This window comes from Cebidichthys violaceus, unplaced genomic scaffold, assembly GCF_023349555.1.
Source record: "Cebidichthys violaceus isolate CVI_PGR_0920_01 unplaced genomic scaffold, fCebVio1.0.p SCAF_74, whole genome shotgun sequence".
Taxonomy (NCBI): Eukaryota; Metazoa; Chordata; class Actinopteri; order Perciformes; family Stichaeidae; genus Cebidichthys; species Cebidichthys violaceus.
Genome location: NW_027176958.1, coordinates 1 through 19,516, shown reverse-complemented (window position 1 = coordinate 19,516; position 19,516 = coordinate 1). Strand labels below are relative to the sequence as shown.

The window sequence follows — 19,516 nt, the reverse complement described above, 5'->3', positions numbered from 1 at the left end:
TCTCTCTCTCTCTCTCTCTCTCTCTCTTTCCTTTCCCTCTCTTTTTCCTCCATCACTTTCCTCCCTTCCTCCTCCCCCCCTCTCTCTCTGTCTCCCTCGCTCTCCCTGTTTGGTCGTATCCCTGCTGAGTCAAAGATGCATCATCATCCTGAATCATATTTTCCATCTGTGGACTCCTGCTCGTGGAATAATGAATCTCACAGATGTGTGCACACATGCATGTGTGCACACATGCAAGCGCCTGTGCCCATACAAACACATACCCAGATACCTGGAAACGTTGCAACGGAGAACAAATTCAGGAGCAGACGTTCCTCCTGGAAGCGGTTCGGCAATGGAGACAGTGAAAGCAGGTGCTGTCCCTGCTCTGAGAAGCAGGAAGAAACAAGAAGACCAGAGGTAAAGACTTGGGTGAGATTGCTTGGCAAAGTCCAGCGTGACACTCTTGGACTGATGTGCCGTGTGGAGACGCACATTCTGTTGCTGGGATCTCTCAAAGTCTGTGACTCTATCAGTCTCACCCTGTGTTTATAGACAGAAGAGTGTTAAAATAAAGGGCACGCTCGCTGTTTCAGAGAGGTGACGCTGATTTAAAGGTTGCAGGACTGTGGTGGACAGACCCGCAAGAAGGCATGGGTTCAGAACACTCTATGCAATCAGACAGCTTTTGCAGCAGTTTGTCCCGTTCCTCTGAAAGTAACCGGACCAGAGAACTCAAAGGGCTTTGCGCATTATGCTCTAAGCCCCTCGGCTGTGAGCAGGCCAGACAATATCCTGCAATTGCCGCACCGCTCTTAAGCATGCAGTGGTCAGAGAATTACACGGGCTTAAAGTAAATGGATTTACATGGAAGGGTGCACAGTATTGCAAGAATGGAGAAGGTCGGGGACAAAGGGTTTGCCGTGGATATCATGAGTGTGGGACTGGCACATTAAAGTCAGTGTACAGGTAAATAAGGGCTTTTGCGGTGTGCAGCCAAATCAGACAGGCATGACTTTGCCTGCTTAGCTTGCATGATGGAGGTAAAAGTAAAACGCGTTTTCTTTTTCCCCATAGAGGTAGGTGATGATTCACTAAAGGCGCCAGACAGACAGAGCATGTACCAAATAACAGCCACATTGGGTCAGTAGAACAAAGATGGCGCATTAAATCCAGTTATCAGATGATCCTATTATTCTGCAGCCTTAGCTTGCAGCAGGACACATTCAGCGCCTCTGGGATTTGTAGTCCAGAATGATGGCTTCCAGGCGTCCTCCTACAGCCCACACATGAAAGCCTTCATGTATCAAAGCCTTCACTTACTGGACTCAGTGGTGCTGAGTCCAACGCGGCCTTTCCAGCAACCTGTGGGCCAGTCATTTTGTCGGACCCTCCTATCGTGCGTCACGGCGAACCTCCCTCACCCTTTTGCGTGCGCGTGCAGCCGGTGGATACCTGTAGCGGTGTGAATGAAGTGAGAGGTGACGCAGCAGCGTCTGACATTGCAAGTCGGAGCGGAACCGCGGGCCCTCCGCGCGCTCAGGGCTTTGCACAGCTCAATTATAGCGTGACACACTTTCCCCTGTGATCGCCTGCCTTCCACCTGGTCGCTGGACACAGCGGATTATAAAACCTCCAACTTCGGCAGAGCGCTTCTCAGAAGGCGCAACATTCATTAGATTGAAAGGAGAACGGGGTTTTCTGTACCTTTTTTCTTTTTTTTTTTTGACGCATTCAGCAGAAAGGTGACATAACAAGCGGGATATGACTGTGGACGGGGACACGACCGGGTTTGTCCCTCAGAAGGAGGTCGTGTATAACGGCCTGCTGCCGTACTCCGACCGGTTGGAGCGGGAGGCCACGGAGCTGCTGGCGGAGATCAAAGCGAACCTGTCCAGAGCTGTCCTCCTCAGAGAGCTGTGGCCCGGGGTCGCCTTCTGGTCCAGGAAACTCTTCTCGTAAGTGTTGAAGCCAGCTCCGGATACATCAAGTCAACCCCGTAATTACGCACTTATGATTCATAATAACGGTTTGTGTATCGCAGTTTTTAGGCTGGCAATAAAACACATTTCCTTGAATTTACATTTCTCTAAATACGTGTTGCAATTTCTGGAAGTTGCCAGACCCAAAATTGGCCACAGGTGAAGAATCTACCATAAATAATAAACAAAAAATAAGCTTTACAAATGTGTAATATTATTTGTCACATTTCAAATAATTTGATTTGCAGTGTGTCAGCATTTCCTTGGTTGGCCACAGCTATAATACATGTTCACTTTATAACCCATTGGGTACTATAAGGTCTTGCAGAAAAGCACACGGTGGTCATGTAACTTTGCACCAACCCAGATTCAAGGCTCACGGTTTCATGTTGAGACATTAGGCCACCGAGGCTGTGCTCTTAATGGATATGGGTCAGCTGCAGGAAGCAGGAAGTGATCTGCTGCTCCTGGACGGTAACCTAGTCCTCACCTCTGCCCTCAGGTTCCTTAAGCTGTACGGCCGCCGCTTCAGTAAGGAGGACCACATTCTCTTCATCAAGCTGCTCTATGAGTTAGTCACGCTGCCAAACCTGGAGCCTCACATGATGCAGAGCTACGCCAGGCTGCTCATTCAGCTCCTCAAGTGAGTGTAAACGCAAACACATACACACATGCGTGAGGCATATCTGATTTCCTCACCCCTCAGCAACAAGGTGATGGAGCTGCAGCTCCTTCGCATGAATAAAAGAAGCCAGTTGAGGTGGTTGGTTCCAGAATCTGCAGCCTTTTTTTTTTTTTTGCCCTTTGGTGTCTTTCAGTATAAAGAGATCAGAGAGCAGCGCGGCTGGCAAACATCACTGTGCTACAAACGGTGTACCGATGTCGAGTCCCATGACGTGTTAAAGTGGATTTTTCACTTACCCCCTCTGCCATTTGGATTCCTGCCATTGTGGAGCTTTAAAACAACCTGCAGACTCGAGAGGAGAAAAACAAAAGTAAATTAGAAAGCACTCAGAGAGCACGTATATCTCCACCAAGGCTGCACAATCCTCTGAATGCGTTATTTCAAATGGTAGAAAATGTTGCATCTGCATCAAATTTAACAAAGTGATATGTTTTCATTCGAGTAAGTGCAAGAGGGTGTATTCGTGAGAAAATAGCAAACAACTGAAAAGAGACCAGTCTTAAAACTTTATCAAAGAAAGTGTGTGGTAACACTGAAGTCGTGATTGACCTTCAGCTTGAGATGGACAACAATATCAGCCTGAATATGAACTGCATGTATATTTATGTAGTGGTTGTAAAAACCACATGTTTCTTAAACATCTGAAAAGACATTTTCCGGTAACGTTACAAAAACGCATCTAGAATGGTGTTTAAAGTAATTTTGTACAGAGGAAAAACCACCAGTACAAACAAAATACTTCATTACAGGTAAAGGTTCTTAATTCATAATCCTTCTAAAGTAAAAATAAATAAATAAAACTGTACTTAATAGTACTGTATCAAAAGTAAAAGTAGTCGTGTAAGCAGCATTTTACTGATGGAACTAATTCTAACTTCATATATATCATCCTGTGTCTTCCAACCTGTAGGGTTTGGGCTTTCTCAAAGGGTCACACAATAAATGGGGGGGGGGGGGGGGGCATTAGATGATTAATATTAGGTGGGAAAGAAGAAATAGCTAAGTTCTTTTAATATTGTAACATTTCACTTCTTAGGCCTCAAAACTAACTTAGAAGATTAGAAAGGAAATCTCTCTTTTTTGGTAGAACTGTTAACAACCCAGAGACGTCTGAAACATGACATTTGGGCCCCAACTAGACGTCTCTTTAGTAAGGACCAACAAGCCAAAAAGATTTTACAGCCTTATTTTTTTTTTTATTTTTATAATCTCAATCTGAAATAAAACTACTAGCCAAAACTGTCAAATACACGTTGAAGAGTAAACTGTATCTCCCTCTGAAATGTAGTGCAGTAAAAGTTTAAAGTAGCAGAAAATGGATAAACAAGACAGTACCATAATGAAATGTATTAAGTTGCACACCCACACATACTAAATAACAAAGGGACATTGAAGTATGTTGGCCTAGCGGGACATTACTCTTTAAGCCCTGACCTACATCTTAACTCCCTGCTTTTGTATCTTAAATCACCAGCGACTGCAGGATATTCTCCTAGACGGTCGCATTCATCACGTCCCGTTTGTCTCCAGTTTGTTTCCATGATTTTTACACCCATCATAAAACAACATCTTAATGTGATGTCACTTGTCCGAGTGTTTTCCATTAGTTGAAAGGAGACAGATTAGGGCTAAACGTACCTTAAGTGCCAGGTCTCACAGCTGAGAGCTAAATGTGATACTCTATACATCACGCGTCAGGTCTCAATTGGCTTCTTTTTATTTTCATCCCCTCGCATTTCCCCCCCCCGATTGTCTCTTTCCTTCAATTAAAAAATGTCCCCGATGAGAGTCTGCTCCATATAGCCGTCAGATGAACGACGGAGGAGACGACGAGAGGAATGTGAGGCCGTGGAAATTGTGCGCAGTCTTCCGCGCGGGGACTCTTTACCTTTCTGTGGAGTTGTGAGTTTTACAAAGAACTAAGCAATAACGACTACAGAGAAAGAAATGTGAAAGTTCCTCAGGAGGATTAAAAAAAAAAAATGTAGTCTGCTCTAAAGCTTATAATAAAAGTACGCCGTTATTGTGCAATTTAAAAGCTTAACAGGGTGTTTGAAAAAAAATCAAGAATCATAAGGTCACTTCACTGCGTGCCGTGTCTTAAGTCTAAGTACACTCCTGCAAACTACTAATGTCTGCAGCTGTCAGTCCAGCTATATATATAAATATATATATATATATATATGTGTATATATATATAGCTTTATTCAATACAAAGAATCACAGCGCTGTGTTTGCCAGTCGTCATGTTGAGGTAGTGACTCATTTTCCCACGGATACGGACTCTTTTCAGACACCCTGTAGTTTCTTCCCTTCAAAACATCATTATTACCATCATTTTGTCTTGACTGGGGTCAGCAAAATATTAGGACTGAAGTCCTGGAATACTCTCATAACAGCAAAGCCCTGCAGTCAATAATTGGCTTCTTTCTCAAACAGGAAGAAGGAGCTGCTGTCAAGGGATGACCTACAGTTGCAGTGGCGACCTCTTTATGATCTGTACGAGAGGGTCGTCTACTCCAAAACGGAGCACCTTGGACTCATCTGGTTCCCCAAGTACGCCGTTGAAATGCTGTTGCTTTACTTCTGTAAATGTACCAATTTTCACTTTAGTAAAATAGTACTTTAGTAGACGATTAGTCGGTACGTTGATCGGTCCACTGACAGGAGATGGACTCTGATAATCTTGATTTGTCGTGGGCTCTCAATCCCTAACAACCAACAGTTCCTGTGAAGCCGCTCAGTGGCCTGATACGTTAAATATATACGATGGTTAAGAAAACTCAATTATCAAGCAAAGATGCCAAACATTATTTCATTTCAGAAATGGATTTCTATCTTCTTTTTTTTCTATTGCTCCCTCTCGTTCTGTTATGTTTGGACAAAACAAGCATTTTTTTTTAAGATGTTACCTTGGGCATTTTATTGACGAAAAGAATAATTGAAAAAAACAATGAAATATGTTGCAGCCCAGATGTGTTTTTTTTGTTTTTTGTTTTTTTTATCCTGTTTGAGGACATTTCATAAGAAAGTAAATGCAGGATTCCTTCACAAACTCACACACCTCCTCCTCTCTCTGCTTGTTTGCAGCTCAGTGGACCACATTTTGAAGGCTTTGATCAAAAGCTGCAGACTGTAAGTCGCGTCCTCTGTGATCATGTAATTTGTGCACCGGATAACGCGTTGCTTTGATCTCCAGCTGAGCTGTGGTGCTTTAGATCAATGTGTGTATTTGTATCTCCAACTCTGTCTTTGCTTGTCTACATCTATTTGTTCTCATGTCTTGTCTTTGCTGCTGCGTGTGTTTTTGGGTTTTTTTTGTGGGGGGGGGGGGGGGGGGGGGGGGGATTTTCACAGGTATTTCCCCGCGTCGTCCACCAAGGAGATGCTGGATGAGTGGCGCCCCCTGCTGTGCGTGTTTGACATGGTCATGCAGAAGGCCGTCAGCAACATGGAGCTGTTCCTGCCGACCATCATGCCCCCGGAGGAACACAGCCAGGGCTTCCAGTAAGTTTAGAATCTGATATTATACATATAACATGTACGTGCAGCTTGTGTTGACCAGAGCTCACACAAAGGGTTAATAACGTTTTCAAATCACCCTTTGTTTTATTCATAGAACAATCTCTGCCAGCAGAAATAAGCTGTTTTTTCTCGTCATTTTCAGTCCTGAGACTATTAAATCGTAACACGTTCACGTATTGCGGGTGAATCTAATGACCGTTGTGTCACGAATAACTACATTTTCAGGCTCTGTAAGCGTGTTCACCTTTGCACCTGGGAGTTTCAATAAATAATGTTCTTCTTGCGTTAGCAGTGCACCCCCCCCCCCCCCCCCCCTCCCCCTCTCTCGCTCCTTGTTTTTGCTAATAGTTGTGTTGCCTTGGAAAACCTTTGCCCCTCTCCTCTTCTCACTCCTCATATGGCGGCATTCCAGCTTACCGATCCTCTTCACAGCGTCGCATTCCTCAGCGTATTTGCTCTTTCGCAAGCTATTTTGGATTTGGATTCATCCGCAGTTTCCGTATAGTTTCCACAATATATCATCTTTAACACTCTTATTTTTCCGTTTCGGTATTTCTGTTTTTCTTCCAGAATTGACATGGGAAGGAGGGAGTTCATATTTTGGGGAATTGGAGATAGATTAGGGGAATTCAGCTTTAGGTATGTGTGTCAGTGTCTTTGAATATAAAGGTGTGCTTGTTTTTTTTTTTTTTTTGTGCATTTGTTTTTCAGGTTGTGGTTTGATGAATTAATGAGTCTTTGGATGTCAGTGCAAAATCAGCCAAGCTGGGAAGGGGTGAGACACACACACACACACACACACACACACACACACACACACACACACACACAACCTTACCCGATCCTTAAACCGAGTCTTCACCCAAAAAATGTAATGATTACCTCTATGGGGATATCGGATACCCAATTTTGCCCCCCCCCCCCCCCCCCCCCCCCCCCCCCCCAAAAAAAGGTGAGTCCCCACAATGTGAATGTGTAAACAGATGTATGTCCTCACAAGATGGGTAAAACATGCCCGTGCACACACATACACTGAATTTTGAATATGTTTTTGACACTTCATCTACAAGCAAAGGTAGATGAAGTTGAAATCAATGAAAATTCCACCTTTCAAATGTCCGTTTAAACTTACAACAGCAAGTGTCTGGTTTATAAAAACATGTTTAAATGATTGAGCAATGAATTACACAGTTTTCCAGTTTCCTAATCACGGATACAGTGATTTGGAATGACACACATTTCCTGACGATGACTGAAATGTTGAAATGTTATTGAAGCGTTGGCGGTTTCCACTCGGCATGCAGAAGCGGTTTTTCCCTTTGTGCCTCCGCTCTGCTTTTACGCAGCTTCCTGGCCCGACGCGGCCTGGCTGTGCACGCTCCATCTCTTCTTGAACATCTCTTCTTCTTTCTTTTTTTTTTTTCTTTTCAAATTGGCTGTATTTAATATTTTAAATGGCCAGCCTTCACTTCTGGGAATGTTCTCCGTACTCGCAGTGAGTGTTTTTTCTGACGTTTGTCCCGCAGCACCTAGTGAACCTGTTTGCTCGCCTCGCCAACGATGACCTCGGCTACGTGGACTGGACCTCTTACATTCCCACGGTGAGTCCTTAGCAGCAGCGGTAGACGCGTTGACGTATTTCTTCGGGGGGACTTGTGACTGAGGTGAAGCTCTACACTGTTTCTGTGCAGATCTTCACCAGGATCCTGCGCAGTCTGAACATTCCAGTTGGGGTCAATCAGATGGTGACGCCACGGTATCTCACCAACTCCTATGACATCGGACACTTGGTGTTGTGGATCACAGCACTTCTGGTACTTGCAGACTTTTTCTCCTTAGAAAAAATAACTGCATTACATTACAATGATATACGTCTTAATTATGGGAAATGCCTGATTCAAATCTGTGCAGGGAGGACCAGGAAACCCAGCACAGAAGGAGCTGACCTGCCTCTTCAACAGCATTGCTTCTTTCTACCATCCCTCCAATCACGGCCGCTGCCAAGTAAGTCTCTCTTTCACTCACACACACACGCAGACGCACACACACACACGTTTTCAGCTGCCGGCTGTCACACTCCTTTGATTTATAACTTGCCGTTCAGGACTTGGCTGGCTCTCTACGCACCAACAACACAATAATGAAATGCACAACTGCCGGAGAAAAGAGCAATATCACAAATCTGTTTACGGCAGACTGTGCGAATGTGTCTCTTGGTGATAACGCCAATGTTGAATGTGTGTGTGTGTGTGTGTGTGTGTGTGTGTTTGCCTGCAGTCCCGACTGATGCGAGTGCTTCAGCGGCTCCCGGCGAGTGTTGTGCGCCGTGTGCATCGGGAACGTCACGCCGCCCCCAGCTGGATCACGCTGGTTCCTGAGTGTCAAAGGCTGACTGATGAAGACTTGCAAGAGTTCACCCGTAGCCTCACCGGCGCCGCCCTGCTAGCCATGTTCAGGTATTGCACTTTGGTAGACGTAAACCGTTTAAAATAATAGCTATAACCTGTCCCTCCGTATGTAATCTTCCATGGTTACACCAGTGTTTCTGGAGATCTTTTAGCACCTATTACTTTAAGGATTATGATATGTTGCACACATATACACACATACAGACATTTGCATTGAACAAATTCAGCATTAAATATGAATGCAACATTGTGGAAACCTATTAGTGAAAAAGCAAACTAACGATAACAGACTCAAACAGAGAGATCTAGAGACACCCAACAATAAATAGAAGCCAGTCTGTTGGTTGTAAGATGACATTTAAAATGTCGACCTTGTGCTGCGGCGAGTGGGAAGACCGATAGAAAGTATTTCTACTCGGGCAGGAATAGACACAATAGGTGCCATGCGGAGGCAGGTGTGAGTGCGAGTGAGCGTTGCACAGTCACAGCCGGTGGTCTTGTTAATCCGCTTTTAATGACCAAAATTTCTCCAGACCTCAAATTTTTTTTTGAGCCTAGACTCTGGTTCCCAAATTAATTCTGACTGCATATTACATTTGTTTAAAACTTTACAGTTTGGGGGGTTTTTTTTCACAACAAAACCAGCTAGCAAAGCCCTCACTGTATTTTTGGGATTGGCAGGGCTCAATTTAAGGATTGTTTTGGAGACATCTAAGTTACATATGTGCATTATTTTAACAGCAATTCAATTACTCTCTTTAAGTGTGTAGTTTAGGAGGTGCTTCATGTTTAGATAAAGACTTTGAAATGCAGTTAAAACCACGGTTATATGTAGCCTAAAACTCTAAAAATACCTTCACTTTCCAGCCAGTTTTTAGCAGTTTTGACCTACAATTCCTATCAGCGTTCACTGGGTTGTTGACATGTAAACGTGCCATTTGAATCAATGCCAGTCAGTAATCTAAATCCTGCTTGGTCTCACTTGCGAGTGCCGTCACAAGGCCTCAGCAACAACAAGCCTAATCCGGACAAAGACAGGTCATTTGTGATTATCTCCCTGCGCGTGTGTGTCTGCGTGTCGTCGTTGACGCTGCATGTATGTACGTTGCTCATCCGCCCTCTTGTGGTGACGTGCAGTAAAACCGGCAGCACGGATGCAGCCTACGCCCTCCAGAACCTGGCTCTCCTCGCGCCAGAACTCGTCATACCACCTGTACTTGAGAAGTAAGTGTTTCTTAGAGATATCTGCCATAAACCTGTCATCAATCCATGTTCCGTCAAAAAGAAATGTGCAACATGAATAGAAGTTAAAATACATGTTTGTAAAAACACTAATTATGCTTTGGCTTGGTTTTGATTTGGGGGATAATCATGCTTAGTTAGATAGCTGTGTGTTACGACTTTATTGAAGCCTGTATTTGTTTATATTTTTGGTACATTTCCACAATTAAAAGTATGCCCGAATCAGTTGTTTTGAGAACAGGTAACGTTTCACCTCGTCGTATCTTGCGTATAACAGGACCTATGCAGCGATGGAGACCTTGACGGAGCCGCACACCCTCACCGCCACTCTCAGCTGCATGATCGGCATGGCTCGCAGCCTGGTGTCCCCAAACAACCATTACCCAGAGGGCCGTGGGCACGTGCTCCCACTGCTCATGGGCTCTCTGCCGGGGATTGACCCGAACGACTTTAGCAAGTGCATGGTGAGTAATGGATGTGAGGATTATTAATGAAGAAGAATTGTTAGACAAGTAGACAATACAGCTCTTGCTGATTAAATTCCCCTCTCGTGTACTCTGGTCTAACCCATTAATAATTCCTGAAAGTGGAATGAATATCTCAGTTTGAAGAACTTGCAATTACTGAGGCCCGGTCCTCAGTTTCTGCTTGGATTGTGAAATGGATTGGTTTCCTTTCTTGGTGTGCTCATTGCTGCATTAATCCATCACACCCGAATGAATTGATACATTTGAAAAAGTTATTCCGCCGACATCTGCTAGGTTATTTAACTTAGGCCTCGATCACGTCAGATGATGTAAATTGATCCGTGTCCCGTTGTGCGTCTCCGTCCAGATAACGTTCCAGTTCATCGCCACCTTCACCACTCTGGTGCCTTTAGCGGATTGTTCGTCTGCTCCTTCTCAACACAGGGATCTCACAGAGGTGCGCGCACAACACACGTGAACAATTTAGTCTTTGAATGGATTAAATAAACATAATATATAAAACATGTTGAGCAAAAGCCTTGAAGTACTTGGCATGAATCATTTAAAGACCTTCTCCTTTTTTTCTTAAGGGAATAGTTTGACATTTTTGGGGAGTTAGCTCAAAAGGTTGATGCCGCTCTCATGACTATGCAGCTGGTTAGCTTAGCTTAGCACAAAGACTGAAAACGGGGGAAACAGCTAGCCTGGCTGTGTCAAAAGTTAACAAAATTCACCATCAGCATCTCTGAAGCTCCCTAATCAACACGTTAACGAGCTGACTTGTCGTCACTTTGAGGTTTCTAGTGCGAGGCTAGCTGCCCCCCCCATCCTGCTTCCAGTCTTTATGCTAAGCTAAAACGAGCAGTCTCCTGGCTCCTGCTTCATATTTAGCCTACAAACAAGAGAGTGGTATCGATCTTCTTATTTGCATGTTTCCCATAATGGTGAACTAAAAAGTCATATTATACAAATCCATTAACTAATCATTTCTATTTCTCCCTCTCAGATTGAGAAAAATCTGTGTTTTGCATCAGCTCAGTTTGAAGACTTCGTTCTCCAGTTTCTGGACAGGTAGAGACAAATTAACGATTCAAACTGTCACTTAGCGAGGCCTTGTTGTCAGTGTCTGACTATGAACGTATCTCTGTCTGTTTGAAATGCACCGCTGCATCGCTTGCTCTGCTGGCCACGTATAACACCCTTCTTTTTTCTTTTTTTTTTCCTCTCACCATAAGGCTGTTGACATTTTCATCGCTGACAAGTGTATAAGTGTGTGCTTGTGTATGCAGGTGTTTTGCTCTGATAGACAGCAGCACCCTGGAACAGACGAGAGATGAGATGGAGACGGATACGCAGACTCATCTGGAGAGCCTGGTAGAGCTGGGCCTGTCGTCCACCGTTAGCACCATCCTCACACAGTGCTCGACGGAAATATACAAGGTACTACACACACACACACACACACTCTCTTTTAAATTCATATAATCATTAATCACAAACTCAACCCTCTGCCCATAATTAGACACTTCTAATAAAGATAGCGAACCTTAAAGGCCCTGGAAACTAGTTTCTTAAAGCTTCTCACTAGAAACAGGCTACATATCCATTCTTAGTACAAATGTAAACTCTTTTTACCCGCGGATGAAAACTAGAAAACAAATAGAGCTAATCTATTTATGATGCAGTTATCTTTGTTGGTGTTGTGTGTGAAACACATGAAGTGTAACATATGCAAACGTTGCCTTGGCGTTAGATGGCGATCCAGAAGGTGTATAACTTTGCCACCTCCAACATCTTTGAGACGTGTGTGTCAGGCAGGATGGTGGCTGACATGTGCAGAGCTGCAGCGAAGGTGTGTGTTCATCAGCTTTTTAATCCTTGACTCTTTGCCTATTTTGCTATTTTACAGTAATGTACTGTAGATTTGTGAATTACACTCAGTAGACCGCAGACTTTTCGGTCTGACGTGTGTCATATTTTGAAAATACGACCTTATAATGTCATTGCTGGTACAAAAATCTCTTTGTTTTTTCATTCGACATCTCCACTTACATGTCATACTGTCGTTACATTCTTCATTTACTGCTCAGTTATTTCTCTTCTGTGTTATTTTCTGCATGCTCGTGTTTCTATTTGGGAAACTAAATGTGTGTGTGTGTGTGTGTGTGTGTGTGTGTTTGCAGTGTCATCCCGCTGAGTCTCTCCGTCTGTTCGTCCCTCACTGCTGCAGCGTCATTTTCCAAATTACTGACAGTCAGTACCACACAGTGTGTGTGTGTGTGTGTGTGTGTGTGTGTGTGTGTGTGTGTGTGTGTGTAGAGGAGATACAACTGTAGTGTGTTTGCATGGAGACTGTATCCATATGACCTCTCAAATGTACTGACTTCATTCAGTTTGTTCACTGCTAAACTCAACCTGCAGTTTTAAAATCAAATCTTTGTCAGGTTTTTAACACATCATCGGATCTTAGATCAATTAAGAGGTCTTTGTAGATATAGTGTGAAGTCATTACAGCATTAAACATGTAAAATAATCAAGTGTTTGTGAATCAGAAATAATGATTTGTCAATTAAATGTTTTTCAGCTAAGTGAAAGTAGCGTTAGAGCCATATATTCTGTCTTTTTAAAATGTTATTTAAATGAAAACATTTTAATTTGCAAATTATTAAAATAACATCACTGAGCAAAGTCACGCTAGCAACTCTTTGAGGCTACACGGTGCTTAAGGACAGCTGAGTTTGTAGCTAAATGCTAACTTTTGCACGCTAATTACATTGCTAACATGTGTTTAGCAGGTACAATGCTCATCGCGTTCTTAGCCCGCTAACGTTCACTAATCAGCACTGAACAAAGTACAGCCGAGGCTGATGGGAATGTCGTTTTGCAAAAATATTTGTTTAGAAACAACAAATTGGATTTTTGACATGGTGATGGCTCTAAAGGAAAAGTCAAAGGGATCACCAAAGTCATTACAGTTCACCCTGAGGGGAACATGAATATGTGTAGAGAACTCAATTCATAACGATCCGTCCAATAGATGTTGAGATATTTCAGTCTGGACCAAAGTGGCAAATGCTGCTAGCGTGACTAAACCTGAAAAAAAAAAAAAAAAAAAAAAAAAACACATCAGCAAAAGGAGCTCAGACTGTCAGGGGAGCAATACAGTACATTATTCATGTTATTTATTATGTGTGTGTGTGTGTGTGTGTGTGTGTGTGTGTGTGTGTGTGTGTGTGTGTGTGTGTGTGTGTGTGTGTGTGTGTAGATGAGGAGCTGCAGAGTGAAGACGAGCTGGATAAGGAGCTGTTGTGGAATCTCCAGCTGCTCTCCGAGGTGAGACGAGGATCTATCACGTCCCAAGGGCTTCAGCACTCTAAAAGATATTAATCCTGCTAATTTATTTTATCTAGTCTGTCTCTAAAATGTTTTTTATTTAGTCTTAAAATGATTGAAATGTCTGCCAGAGGGTTCTGCATATCTTCTTCATTCCACTACTGATCAATTTGTTTTTAAAAAAATATATTTTTGGAGTCGTGTGTCATTTCCTCACGACTACTTAAGTGATTTGTCTATTCTGGCTCGATGGAAGCTCTCATCCAGTGCTTCTACCAAAACTTCAGAATATATGAAACGGTGAAACGGAGACGCATTTTCACCTGTTTTTTAAAAAAAAAAAAAAAAGATTTGCTCATGATCGTGACATTGTATGAGGGAAGAGAAAAATAGGAAAATGGAATTTTTTGCAGCGTGCGCCCTGCACTGTCGTAAATATCAAGGAGCTTTGTCGTAACCAGAACATATTGATACCCTTTCTGTTTTGTTTTATTACTCCTGGGAGCTTAATGCGAGTGGGAGCGAGCCAGATGCTGTGATTTACTGAAGAACCTCAATATTTAAGACACAACTCTCCATTGAATTGCCTGTTTGTGTGTGTGTGTGTGTGTGTGTGTGTATGTACTTCTGTGTGTTGTTTTCAGGTAACCCGTGTGGATGGTGAACAGCTGTTAAAATACCAGGGGGACCTGGAACGGATCCTGTGTGTGTGTGTGCGTCTGCGCTGCAAGCGGGCGTACACGCTCGCCTGCAGTCTGCTGGAGTACACACTCCGGTCTCTGTCCCTCATCTATCCCACCGAGTACCGCAGCACCTCCGGAGGCTTCGACACTGACCTCCCGATACGGGTAAACGCAACGTCCGCAAGGCCGCACAGGGGAAGATGACTTTACCGCCATTATTTAATCTTACTAAAGTTAAATCCAGTCCCTCGACTCTTAACTGCATAGTTTCCACTGTGGCTTATTTGCTAACCTCCTAGAGTGCAAATTGGCTCTTATCGCGGGTATTACAGTGTCTATTCTGGGACTGGAACAATGAGGTTTTCTTGGAAACACAAAATGCCAACAGTACAACCTTTTAAAACTGCTCTTTCTCACAGTTTAATTAAATTGGAGGTTACAGGTTCGGTAATTGCAACGCAATTTCCATCTGCGAGCAGAGAATTAGAAAGCATTTATCAATTTAAAATGAAATGGCTACACCACTAATGCTAATACTGCTCTCCCTCTGTCACCGTGTCTCTTTATCTCCCCATTTTTGATTTAACATTGCTTTCTTTGCACAACAACTAAACTGATGTGAATAAATAATTTAAATACTTTTCTGTTGCTGAAGTTTGGAGAGAAGGAAAATCGAAAAAGCTAAAAGCAGGAAACTGGTGATAACAACTAAATACCCTTGGCTCGGCCTGCGAATATAAACTGTTAAGTCAATTTAAATAGTTGTATTTTCTTTATGTTGACTTTCCTTTTTAAGATTTTTCAGGTTTCAGGACTCTATGTCCGATAGACCGTTTGCTAACATTAGCTAACATTAGCCACTATAAGCTACTGGTCATACCAGACCAAGTGAGTGAAAATTTGTATTTTCTTGCTTTAGTTTTAATTATTTTTTAGAACAAATGTGCTAAATCCTTCTCTGAAAGCGTTCCATAATCTCCCTTTAAGCCTTCTAAATGCACGTTCAAAGAGGATTGTGGCAGCAGGAGAGAAAGCGATCAGCTTGCCCTGCGGTATTTCTGAGAAAAGCTTTGTTCAATAATATTTTTGCCATGTTTTTTGTACGTGAGTGCAGGTGAAGTGTGTTTCTGTTTTGATGTTGAGGAGGCGGTAATTACAGCTACCTGCCTCTGTTGCTTTCAAATACTGACCTCTTTTCATCTGCAGCTCACGGTCACGGATTCTGTTTTTTGTTTTGTTGTTGATTTTCTTTTCATTTTGGAGGTATTTGTTAGTTGGATTCATATGCTAGTCTGTCATCTGATAGTAGATCAGTTTATTTTTGAAGAACGCGTCCATTGTTCAGTTCTTAGCCTTAACATGTGTTTCAAATACCAGTAGATGACAGAGATCTGGGGTTTTGAGGCGGACTGGTTGTGCTGGTTTGCTTGCCAGTTGTTCCAGTGGAAACTTTCTATTTCTGTACAACGTTCTGAGAAAACCTCTCTCTCTCTCTCTCTCTCTCTCTCTCTCTCTCTCTCTCTCTCTCTGTTTCCAGGACTGGGGCAGAGCTGGAGATGTGGCAGACTTGGGTGTGTGTTGGCACGTACCTGATCAGGAAGAGGAAAACTTTGTTTTCCAGCTGTTGTCCCGCCTCCTGCACCCTGAGCTGCAGCGAATCAAGGGCCACGTCTCTGGAGACCAGCCAATGAGCAGGTGCGCTGTTAGTTTTTCTTAGTTCGTAATCAGGCACCCGCACAGACTAAACAAAAGAAACCTGTAGCCTTTCATTACTGATGAATGAGATTCGTCTGCGTCCAAATAAACGAAAGCTGAACATTAACATCTGTTTTTAATACCGGTCTTAACGCTCCGGATGAAGCCTAATCAAGAGCACAGAGGGTTGGATTCAGCTGCTCAAAATGTGTTGAAACATCATTGCAGAATTGCCAAAGTGAATTCACAACAAGCACACACACACACACACACACACACACACACACACACACACACACAAATGCTGCTATGACAGGACTGTAACGTGTGATCCGGTTCACAGGGAGGAGCTGTTGCAGAGTCTTGCTATCGTGCAGCACTGCCTTCTAGGAGCTGGAAGCATGCTGCCCCCTCTGGATGGGCCGCACGTATCTGACCTGTGAGTCCTGCAGCTGCACACGCACACACACACACACACGCACACACACACACACGCACACGTATGAAAGCACACGTTTTCCTGCAGTCTTGTCACGTTTCGCTCCTTGCATTTTGTTTTCTCCTCAGCGTGCCCTCCATGATAAATCTAGGGGAGATCAAGCTGCACATAGGCATCGACTACGGTAAGAAAACACAAAGCGAGCAGCCCCCGCGCAACACACATGCACAAGAAGTTGCTCGCTGAGCAGTTTCAGTGGACGATAAGGCCGCTCATCATGCATTCTGTGTCCATGCGGGACGCCCGTGTGTGTCTCCTCCCCTCCAGATGATTCACGGGAGAACTACAGAGAGTCCATCTGCCAAACCATGAGACTGCTGCTACGTGAGTGAAGACTTTAATGCCACCACACTACGGCTCTAAACTCCTCACTTTGTTCGGAGCGTGATTGTGACGCACAATTAATCAATATCCGCTTACATCCAGATCACATTTCGGAGCACTCGGAAGATGACACCAAGTCACTCTTCGTCATCATTAAGGTGATATTCCTATTATTCATGTGCGAGATGTCATTGTTCTGTTCCCCGAGTTTTGGGCCCGCGAAGGTCTCACGAGCGTCCTTTTTTTCCCCCAGATCATCAGTGACCTCATGTTTTTCCGAGGCACTCACAAGAAGGAGTTTGACTCGCGTTGGAAAAGCTTCACTCTCGTCAAGAAGTCCATGGAAAACAGGGTGAGTTGGGGGAAAAAAAGCGCAACAAGGCCGCTGATTGTTGTCCGCTCTAGTGAGTCACGCGCAGGGCGGTCGTAAAACACGTCGCCTTTTCTTTCTGCAGCTTCACGGGAAAAAGCAGCACATCAGAGCCCTGCTCATCGACCGGGTTCTACTCCAGCATGAGGTCAGTTAAACAGCGCACGGGTCACAGATACAACCACTTACACACGAGGAAGCTGGTGGGTGTATTTTTTCTAAAATAATATTTGAATATTGTCTTTCTGTGTGGATAGATGAGAAAGCTGGTGGTTGAGGGCAGTGAATATAAAGTGGTTCATCAGGAGCTGCTCTGTGATCTGCTGCTGTTATCTACCAGCACTTACAGCCAGGTAAAAGTGACACGGAAAATTAGCAAGAATAATTCAATCAGAACATCTGCCGGTTCCCATTTTACTGATGGTATTAGCATAAATATCTCTCGTGAATAGTAATTTATCGAGGATGTATGCATGTACATCTGTGTGTGTGTGTGTGTGTGTGTGTGTGTGTGTGTGTGTGTTTGTCCTTGCAGGTACGTAGCAGGGCCCAGCATGTGCTGACGACCGCACTGGGAATTTTTAGCTTCTCCTACCGAGACCTGATTCCCAGAATCCTGCAACTGCTCTCGCCTCAACACACCACTGGCACACGACAGCAGTTTAAGGTACCACACACACACACACACGCACACACACACACACACGCAAACACACACACACACACACACACACACACACACGTGGTGACAAGCACAGTTGACGTAAAATTGCTCACAATGGTCACTGTCCGTGGTGCTGAAAGTCAGTCCAAAGCTGCATTTGATGGCTACATTGGACTCTCTGCAGTGAGGCCTTCAGCATAGATCTTTCAAGTTGTACTGCTTGTTGTTTTTAAAAGCAGGTAGGTCCAGCCCCATCCTGCATTGTTGCCCATTTCTCTCCTTACACTCCTGACCTTAGTCTGACCAGTTTTTGTTGACTATCCCCAAGGGCTGGACTGGAGACAGAGGGTGATAGCATAGGGCACATTTACTGTCAAGAGCACCAAAACAAACGTCTTCTAAGGGAAACCAGGCGAGCAGCATCACTATCCTCTCTTAACACTCTCCTCTGCAAACTGGCTTATATTTGTTCTTGTAAATTGAATATTTATCGTGTATATTCTATGTGATCTTGTGAGTATGTTCATAATCGTATCTGTTCTTATGTCTGTGAAGCACTTTGTAAACTTGAAATGTGTAATATATGTATATCTAAAGCTTCTTATTGCTATTATGCATGATGTCATGCTCAATTCATGCGATATTGAAGCTTACAGAACCCAGGGTTAACTTTATTCTCATTTGGACATCAAGAACAAAGCTCACGTTCTAATTTCTACATCCGCAATAATTGCCGCAATAAACATGTGACCAGTATTTCACACATTATCCGCGCCGCAGAGATACACAGGATGCGTCCTTCAGATTCAGACAAAAGGCCACAGTCCTGTGACGCTGACTGTGAAGGATCCAATCTGAAGCCACAGAACTTGACTGTCAGTTTTTGCCTGTGCTGCAGATGTTTCTACTCCTGTGTGCATTATAATCGGTCAAGTGTCTTCACCCTGTGTGTGTGTGTTTGGTTTTTTTTCAGGGTGCTCTGTACTGCCTGCTGGGTCTGCACAGCGGTCCCTGTCCGGCCAGCGCGTGGGACTGGGACTGCGTCGGGGAGGTGTGGCCCGCTCTGGTCCGCTGCGGCCTGTCGCCCTCCACGACTTTGGAGGAGCCGTCCATCGGCGGACTGCTCGACGACATCACCGACCGCATCCACCGGCAGCACGACACCATCGGGATCTATTTCACCGTGAGCGGCGCCTTCGTTAAAAGCCATCGCGCTACCCTCGTCGGTTTTTGCTTTGTCTCAATTGCTCCCCTTTGGTCTCCTCCACCCTCCAGGTGTCGGAGTCCTGCGTAGAGATAGCCAATCACATCATGCGGTCTACAAATCCCGGGCCTTGTTTGGAGGCAGCGTCCATAGAGGAGCTGAAAGAAGGGCTTCAGCGTCAGCGAATCAGAAACGTGGTTGCTGCGAGGTGTGAGAGCCGGTGTTTTATTTGTACATTCATTCAGTTTTAATTGTTTCTCAAGGTTACAAAAGAACTAGAGCATCGTATTTGCATGAATTATTATTATTACCACTTTTGATCATTTGTAGTAGAAGGAGAAGCACTACATACTAACGCATCTTTGTGTTTTGTGCAGGAAGTATGAGAAGCTGGTCAATGATCTCTTGGACTGCCTTGAAGACAGTAACTTGTAGGTTTTCTCTCCACCTGTGTTA

At 44.0% G+C, this 19,516-nt stretch overlaps 1 protein-coding gene across 1 annotated transcript; it reads left to right on the top strand.

Annotated features, from left to right (window-relative positions):
- Positions 1-1,692: 1,692 nt before the first annotated feature.
- Positions 1,693-19,495, top strand: LOC137892045 (proteasome activator complex subunit 4B-like). Its single transcript, XM_068736943.1, has 31 exons — positions 1,693-1,937; positions 2,464-2,604; positions 5,086-5,202; positions 5,737-5,781; positions 6,004-6,153; positions 6,883-6,946; positions 7,698-7,772; positions 7,863-7,985; positions 8,083-8,175; positions 8,449-8,627; positions 9,717-9,803; positions 10,099-10,285; positions 10,656-10,745; positions 11,295-11,359; positions 11,578-11,728; positions 12,042-12,140; positions 12,472-12,541; positions 13,554-13,621; positions 14,266-14,469; positions 15,842-15,999; positions 16,343-16,438; positions 16,567-16,622; positions 16,766-16,822; positions 16,925-16,980; positions 17,076-17,174; positions 17,278-17,340; positions 17,450-17,545; positions 17,728-17,859; positions 18,830-19,039; positions 19,132-19,268; positions 19,438-19,495. The coding sequence occupies exons 1-31, from the start codon at positions 1,744-1,746 to the stop codon at positions 19,493-19,495; spliced, it is 3,420 nt and encodes a 1,139-aa protein (XP_068593044.1). The 5' UTR covers positions 1,693-1,743.
- Positions 19,496-19,516: the final 21 nt, after the last annotated feature.